General features: G+C 38.7%; 1 protein-coding gene across 2 annotated transcripts in view; it reads right to left on the bottom strand.

Moving 5' to 3' along the window:
* Nucleotides 1-1500: 1500 nt before the first annotated feature.
* CHLSN (cholesin) overlaps nucleotides 1501-9075 on the bottom strand; it is a 122796-nt gene continuing 115221 nt past the window's right edge. The window contains exons 3-4 of one of the 2 annotated variants that reach the window (XM_083872637.1): nucleotides 7994-8075; nucleotides 1501-3670 (exon numbers count right to left, since the gene is read on the bottom strand). In XM_083872637.1, the coding sequence (XP_083728763.1) occupies nucleotides 3488-3670; nucleotides 7994-8075 (265 nt within the window). In that variant the 3' untranslated portion in view covers nucleotides 1501-3487. The remainder of the gene's footprint in view (nucleotides 3671-7993; nucleotides 8076-9075) is intronic. The other variant, XM_083872636.1, reaches the window with a different exon arrangement.

Here is a 9075-nt window from a genome sequence, read left to right as displayed (position 1 = left end):
CAAACCAAAGACATGCATTTCTAAGCTATTTGAAATAATGGGAGATGAGTCAATAGTCACCTTGCTTTAAAATGAAGAGAAACACAGCAGAGCAATTTTCCAGTGTGAGGAAATAAGGAAATAAACTACATACACTCAACAACTCCAAGATGCCCTTTCCAAATAGAAACAGAATTCATTTACACAGTAATTTTACAATGGTGATAACAAATTAAAATTGTGGGCAGACAGTGAAGCACCAAACAGATACACAACCCATAGTAACTATCAGCCAAATTAAAGGGAACTTCTTCCACTGTCAAATTTTGAGTAATTAGTACTTCCATTAGAGGCACAGTTCCAGCTTTAAGCAATTCTAAGTAATTAGTGTTCTTTTATTTTGCCTGCAAGTCCTGACTTCAGCATTCTCTTAGGACATGCATTCTGCTGGCCAGAGCTACACAGTGCAGATTAACTCGACTAGAAGGTGATCAGCGCGGGCAGATGAAGATGTGATTTGTCATTCTGTGCACACTGTTACTTCTAGCCTGGGATGCAATTTTTATTAACACAGCAGAGTGATTCAAACAGAGGCAAAGACATGATTTTGTCCCATCTGTGCCCATATGATTGCCTAAGATCCAAGCAATGTTGAGATTTGAAAACTGTACGTGACCAAATGACAAAAGGTGAATAAAGTGCCAGATTACATCTTCCCACACAGCTCCAACCAGCTACAGGAATTCAGTAACTGACTGCACACTTCATAATTTAAGATAAATAATTTAAAATGTTTGATGGAGGAGATTTTCCTGGACTTACTCATCACACAATATAAATCTAGGGATGCAAATGCCAGGCTGGGCAGGAAGCAGAGGCTGGTGTGGTGGATTGCACATGGACAAGGCAAGGTTTGCTTGCCAGAGGCACGACAGCATCTGCAGTGTGTGGGATAAGCTCTCTGGGTCCTCACAGTCTTGTCTTTTAAACAGGCTTAGCAATACGGATCTCCCAAAAATGTGAGCTCTTGCATTTCCTGGCTTTTTTTGTGAAGATAAATTGTTTGCCAGCCAGCTGGAGATTCTTGAAGAAAAGGTGCAAAGTAAAAAATGTAATGCCATTGAAGTGTCCTTTTGTATTTGCACTACAACATCAAGTATTAGAAAACTCTTAGAATATTTCATATTGAGCTCTGGTACACAAGACACAGCACCACAAGCAGCAGTTTTACAGATCTTTTACCCAGTTTCAAGACCCCTCTGACCACTGGACAGCACCTACACCAAAAGGCACGAGGCAGGAAGCACCAGGGTTTGCCTTCTCTGCCAAACACAACCACAGCAACAATTACCTTTAGCTGTAGCTTCTGAATTTTCCATAACTGCAAGAAGGAGAGCCCCAGGACCATGACCTTCACCCAGCAATCTGTGGGACTGCAGTTGAGGAAGAGGAGAGCAGAGCAGGACCTACTCCCAGGGGTTTATTACTGCCCTGGTGAGAGGCTCTAATTGTTCTTTTGCAAATATTACTGTTCATGTGGCCTCCAGATTGACAGGCCTTGTGTACTTTTAATATCAATTGATACAAAATGAAACATGACATTCTGGATCTACAAAGCTTCACTTCTTACAGATTTGTCAGTATTTACAGATGGTCAGAACTAAAGTCCAAGAAAGGCAAATCTTGCCAAATATGTCAAAATCATAAAAGGTTCCCATATTTCTGCCCAGATCTTACATTTATCATCTTTTTTACAATTCTTTTCCAAAGTGCAGTTGCAATGTGCTTGTGCTTTTAAGCTAGAAGATATGTTAAGTGCACAATGAGGGCCCACATTTTTGTGTGACAGAGAAATCAAAAATGGCAATGTTCAAATATCTTGAGAGAGAACAAAAATTCTTCTCTGACATCTAACATGCGATGATAAACCCACAAAAAGACACTTTGAAAACTTCATCCCTGAGAAATTCTTATTTTTCCCTCATGGAAAGAAACAAGTATCAGCCTCTGCTTGGAGTGACAGCAGGTTTTCCCAGCTGCATATTCTCACATGTAAAATATATGACCCGATGATCTTTATGAGTTCACTAAATGTCAGGATCACTTCCTTTCATTACAGATCCCTTTCACCAGATTTCTCACTGGAAGATCAGTGTTACACAGCTCAGAAAAGCTTTGACTCTGCCTCCTCACACAGCTGTACCCCAGGGCACCCCAAGCAGCTCAATGAAGAACCTGGACACTGCTGCTCAATTCTGCCCATTATTGTGCCAAACCCCATCCCAGTTATTCTCTTAGAGGAGGATATGCTGGTTTCTAGTCTTTTTCAGCTGAAAACATCCTCCTCAGCAAGTCAGAAAGCATAAGATATTTGTTATTAGTAATACTTTTCATACTTTTAAAGATTTGCACTAAGCCATGACTATGAAGGCTGTCGAATCCACTCAAATGCTTCTTATTGGAAAATCAGGCCTGCATATCCATAGATCCTCCTCTCTTTCACCCACCCAAATTAAAGCTGTAATTCCCAAAGACAGTCACTCTTCTAAAACACCACACATTTCATATAGTTGTTATTAATAAAGTATGAACAATGTTTGCAGAAACATTAAAGAATCAGGTCAAGAACTCTGGCTGAATACCAGTGTTATTAAATAAGCCAATCATCCAACTTTGAGTAATTAATGTCCTTGGTTTTTACTTGAAAGCCTCATTTTCAGCACATTCATAAGAGACAAACGTCCCATGCCAAAAGGAATGAACATGAATTAACTCTTTTGGATGCCAGTTGCAGGAGGAAGGGGAAAGTGCAATATTGGCAGGCTGGATACAGCACAGCACTTCTGATTGTAGGGTAAGTTTAGCTACAATTTGATGATTTTACCACATATAGTCAAGGATTTGATCTGTTCCCATCTGTGCATTATCTGAGCATCTAAACAATTGTCCTAATGCATTTGAAAACTTTGAAATATAAAAGGAAAAGCAACAAAGCTGATGGTATCTGCAGATCACCGTGTGAAGTACTAATAAGCAACTGTGTTATACAGCCCGTGTTCAACAGACTGAAAATGATCTTTCCCAAATCCAAGTGACATCCTTCTGAAGCTGAAAGTGAGAGATTACAGCTGGCTGAGCACGCACTGTACTGTGCTCTCATTTTTAAAGTTGCCATTGTAAAAGACCCTCCAGGCCTTGGTTCCTTTGCTCTTGTTACTAAAAGCTGCAATGTTCCTCATATTTAACAGTAATTAGAAGAGGAGATGGAGAAAAATTAATGAGAGGGAGAGAGGTGTATTTTTCTGAAGAGGTGCAGTAAGATTAACAGCAAGACTATGGGCTATATATTTTATTTTTATTTCATCAGCTCCAAACATGATAAATATTTTCAATCGGAAAAAATGACGAGTATAAAATTTAGTATTATCTTTACAAATCCTTTACAGCCTCTGTATGTGACATCCTCTCCTTCCCTCCACCAGACAACAATTACGACACAGAAATACTCTCAGGACAGCAGCTGCAGAACTTGTCTGATGCGCTCACACTTCTCCAGCAGGCTTGGGTCTTCCCCATCAGAGCCATCAAATTCCTTCATAAAAGCTTCAGCTTTCTGCACAGTTTTTTCTCGTGCACCACCCTGAAGCCCTTGCAGATAATCCAATAAAATGGTGAAATATTTGTCTGGAACCTTGAAAGAAAAAACAAAAGGAAGGAAAAACAGCTTTATTATCTCCACTCTCAGTATGTATTTGCAATCAGGTCACAGCATCACCTGAAAGGCAGTCAGGACAATGGCACGGGCTTTGGTGTTTGCCAAAGTCCAAATTCAAGTGGAAACCCAAGTGGAAATGTTTCCTGCCAAGGTTCAGGCTGCCAGGAGGGATGGACCCTGGTTAGAGGACTGTCATGTGCTCGGATGGGCAAAGCATCTGAGAGGAAATGCTCAGCAGATGTGGAAATGCTGATCAGCAAATGCAGACACTGCCTGACAGGGAGCCCAGGGCTCTGAGGGTTGGTGGAAGAAAGAAACAAAACACATTAGCCAAACCCTCCTTTTGGAAACACACATGTAAATCTTACTAAATTTGGTGAGAATTGCATGCATATGTCTGAGGGAAGAATTTTGCTGGAATTTCCCTTGCCCTTACCCAAAAATTGTTTGCCAACATGAGATACCACCCACTATTGCACACTTTGACAGAATGCTTATACAAAGGACTAGAATTTAATTTGAAAAACAAACTGAAATTCAGACATATGGAAATAATTTTAAAATCATGCTGACTAAAACTGATAGGCTCTACCAACATGTCTAACACTAAAAGCACTTTAGTCATCTACAGTTGCATTATCCACATTTCACTCCCTTTCTAATTAACTAGTCACAGATTAAGTTTTAGCTTATCTGGTACAACATACAATTTAAATGATCATTATATTAATCTTGACAATAGCTTAGCAAGGACTTCGGAATGATTTATTCAGTACTTCATGCTGAAGTGCTTTCAAAAGGAATAGGTGAACAGACCTACGCTGATCTTAACTTCACGTTGTGTATCTGTGGAACAGGTTTCAGCCAATAACAGGATATTTTTTGCTGTGAATCATGAGATGTTAAAATGATCTCACCCTGCAAGTATGTTTCTCCATGTTTAACTTTACACATATAACTTGACATGAGTCAAGTCAAACACATACGTAAGTATTTAAAGGATTCGAGACTAATTATCCAAGGGCGGTTTCAATTCTGCAAAGTATCAACATTTCAGAGAAGACAGAGCTTCAACAGACACTTAATTTACAACTTACTTCTCCATGGACATTTGGCAGCAGAACTTTGATCACTAAAACTTCTATCACTCCAAAAGAAGAGGCAGAAAAAATATTCCAACACTGCCTTCATCAATTAGGGGTATTACAAAACAATAAATCAAAACTTAAGTCTGCATTCAGCCTCGTAACTTGTACACTATGGAAAACCTTCCAATTCTTCACACAAACACTCTTGCATTAAAGAAACAATGCAGTTACAAAAGAAATATTAATTTTACACTGACTAACACTGACGTGGATGATATATGAAGCGTTGCTACACTATACAAATCAAACACAGTGAAAAATATCGATATTTTTGAAAGTTTTCACTCACAGTAAGCTGGTTCTAATAACAGATGAACCCATTTAGACATAAACAATTTCAGTGTGACAGTGTTCCTTTAATGCAGATACTCAGTACTGAGCTTTTAAAGTCAGCATCATTTCCAGGTTTTAAACCTTGGCCAAATTATCTCTGTAATTTACAGCTCCTGTTCTCAGAGTGCATGGCACAGACATACCTGTGGAAGTGGTTATTATTGTATCATTTAAGCTAAATGCTTGAGGGGGCAATTGAAAGCCTGCTCTAAATTTAGAAATCCTAAGTGTGCAGACATAGCATGAGGCTGCCTGAAGCCTAGAAAACATTTAGCATTTGGCCCTAAGGGTGTTCAAGTGTTCAAAAACTCTGATATTTTCCTTTAACATAACACAGCTCTGAGGTTTATTTCATTAGGAGTTCACAACACAGCACCCCGTGGGCAAGGTAAGATCATATTTCCTCCTGACTTACACAGACAGCAGAGCCATAGCAAGGACTGGAACGTACAAGGCAAGTTAATGAAATCCAAATTTTAATTCTTCAAACACAGTAGTACAAAAGCAGTAATTTCAGGGGTCTTGGTGAGGTTTTCCAAGGAGGAACACAATCCTTGTTCCAAGGTCAGTTCAAGGCTGGTTTGAAATTGGAGATCAAGATCTCCCAGCATGGCTCTGGAAGTCAAAGCCAGGCTTATGGGATTTTGTTATTATTCTTTTGTTAAACTGTTTTGACCTTTTTCTTGTTTCTTTCTCTCACACACCAATCCTGTCACCATCCTAACTTCCTATATGCACTGGGGCTGCTTAATACGGAAATAATCCCAATTGAAATAACTCCTGTCTTTGGGAAAAGGAGGGAAACTCTGTGAAAGAGTACCAGGAAAAGAACAGTCATCACTTCTAAATTATCCTCTGCAACTCTGCATTTTCAGACCTGGAGACCTGCAGACACCACGTATTTTGCAAAGCAAACACAGCCACCAGCAGAGAGAAGCTCAGCTCATCCCTGCCAGGCTGATTTTGGGTCACCTTCCAAGGAAGCTTCACCCACCCCATCGTGCCCTGAAGTCCAGAAGCCAAAGAATGATCTAGTGACTTCCTAAAAATGCTGTGCCAGATGATAAAAGACCAACAAATGACCTGGTGTTTATTTTATCCTGGGTGCTGGAGAAGGATCCACGCCATAGGTACACAGGCCTGGCTGGGAAGCTGTCAGCCAGCCACCAGATGGGTTTTAAAGGAGCTTAAAAAACCATTCGTCTAGCAAACAATTTCAGAACCTCAACTTACTTCTTATAGAAAGAGGCCTACCAGTACAGGAAACTGGATTCAGGCCTTTGCATGGCTCTTGAGGAGGCATCCAAGTGACACCATGAGATCAAAGATGTGGCTTAGGAAGAAAAGAAACTTATGTCTCCTTTTGTATGTTAGTCATGCTTGGATTGCCAACAGATTTTATTCTGTAATGGACAGGAAGCTGAATTTGGGTATAAAAAAATATTCAAAAGAAGCTGGGTGTGCCCTCCCTATGGTCCTGATGAAGAAAGAGACTCCATCATATGCTTAATTATAAGCACTTGAGCAGTTCTACTAACTTCACTGAATCTGCGTGCAGATGTTAATCATTCCCTGCAGTTCATGTTCAATGCTCCTCTGATTATTAAACTACAAAATACATGAATTTAAATAAATCAGAGCACTTCCATAAGAATTCTTAAAAAAAGGGAAGTTTCATTTCAGTGTTGAGAAATAAGGAGTTAAACTGTGTTTTGGTACATGAAACAAATGCTACTTACAGTTCATTGTGTCCCAGTATATTTCAACACAAATCCCAAAGTAAACAGGTAAAAAAAGCAAAAAACATCCTTCTGCCTGCCAAACAATTTCTAGGTAGCTTTGAAGAGCACAAAGGTTGGTAAAGACTTTTAAAGGAGAATCTTACAAAACAGAAGACAGAGCAAACAACCCAGAAACCAAAATCAAATTTGTATTCTGCAACCCATCTTTTTAAAGTATTTGCACCATGTAAACATTTTTGTCTTCATGAAACTCTGCTGTTAATTATCTGGCTGTCTAAAAAGGTAACACCCAGTGTCGGGTGATTGGCTTAGGAGCTGCTGACTAATTTGGGTCAGGACTATTGCTATGAGCAAAGGCTCAAGTGCACACAAAAAATCAGCAAAACTTAACTGAATGTCAACAAAAGGAACCAATAAGTGAGGCACTGTGCAACTGGGCAGAGGTTTGTTCTATTGCACAACAAAATGAATGACCTGACACCCTCATTTGATACCACGATGGTCAGATACTTATTGGAAATTCAATTTATGTTGTTTATTAGGTTATGAAATGACTGGATTTCAGTATGGATTGAAGCCTGGCTTTTGGTTATACTTTATGCTTTTCACAATCAACATCAGGTTTTACTTATATTTAAATGAGAGAGCTATTTTAACATCTTGGCAATATGGCTGTACATCTTCTGTGGAGCCAGAGATATCTGAAACAACATGAGAACTGTGGTTTGCAGTATTGGGTTCCACATTAGGAAATTCAAATTAAGGATATGAATCAAATTCTCAGCAAACTCCAGATTTAAATAAATAATGAATCTGCTCTCTTTATGCTTTCTATACATCAAGTATAAAAATCTAGCATACACAGGACAATGATAACCAACAAAATAAAAAGATCAATGACAAGCAATTAAAATGCTTCGGCTTCTTGGTTAAAAACAAAGTAATTTGTAAGTTATTAAAAAATTATGAGACAAGTGCATGGCTAGTACTAGGAAGTTTTGGTTAATAAAGAATAGCTATAACTAATGTATAAGACTATCATATTTGTTCTGAGAAAAAGCAGCACGAATACAAACCTTCTCTTTATCATACATATGGAGGAGAAGCCACGTCTGTCTTGTCTTTTGAAACTTCCATTCTTCTGGGGTTTTGGACCAGCTGTAGAAAATTAGGGGAAAAAAATTGCTTAAATGGAATACTGTGATATCAAAACATTCTTTATTTAGAAAATATTCCCTACAATGCTTCCAAGTGATTTTTTGTATGCACAACACGGAGTGTCATGGCACTGTGGGACACAGATACTGGCACACATTTTGTACAGGGCCACCTGGCTTCTGTGCAAAACGTTATATGATATATTATAGCCAAGAAGGTAAATTTTCTTCAGAAAACACTGATTCCTTGAAGTTAAATATCAAATCCCACCCCCTAGCTTTGGCCAGTTCTTTATGAGAGAGAGATCATTGCCCTCATTTGACCAGGACAACTGAGCACCCCAAATCCTGACCCTGCTGCAGGGCTGAGTATTTGGGGAAGTGCAGGGGACAAGAATCAAGTTTGGGTTTCAGGAAGTTGCTATTTCACAATTAACTGAAATATGTATGAAATTAAACAGCCTCTGAAGGACTGGAAGGAGAGACTTGTGCTGCAATGGTCACCTCAGCAGTGGCTGCAGCCCATCACAGTTGGCTATTCTAGAACAGACAAAATTCATCCTTCAGGAGCAAACATTTTAAGGCTTGGGCTTGTCTAAATGCATGACTTAAATATTTATATTTATAGGCTAGAAAAATGGGGGGTTTATGTCTCTCTCTCCCATGAAGAATACTCAATACTGTTAAAAGTGAGAGGCTGAACAAATGATTAACATCTGCAAATGTTTGTTGGCTGTTTAGCAAACACATTTTCAATGTACAACATTTTAGCTGGGTTAAAATAGCACATTCATGTGCATCTTGAACATGTTTTTAAAGCTGATATATCCTGGTTTAGATGAAGGCATTTATTTCTATTAAAAAAAATGAGCAAGCCAGTAAATCTAGCTATAAAATGAAGACTACTTTTTAAAATAATGTGCTTGAAAATTAGTATTGGAACACATACAAAATTTGACAGTACACTAAAGTATCATTTAAAAAGAAAGCAAAAAATAAGG

The sequence above is a fragment of the Zosterops lateralis genome (assembly GCF_965231275.1).
Source record: "Zosterops lateralis genome assembly, chromosome: 15".
NCBI classification, from domain to species: Eukaryota; Metazoa; Chordata; class Aves; order Passeriformes; family Zosteropidae; genus Zosterops; species Zosterops lateralis.
Note: the sequence above shows the minus strand (reverse complement) of the source record. Positions and strands in the feature narration are given on the sequence as shown.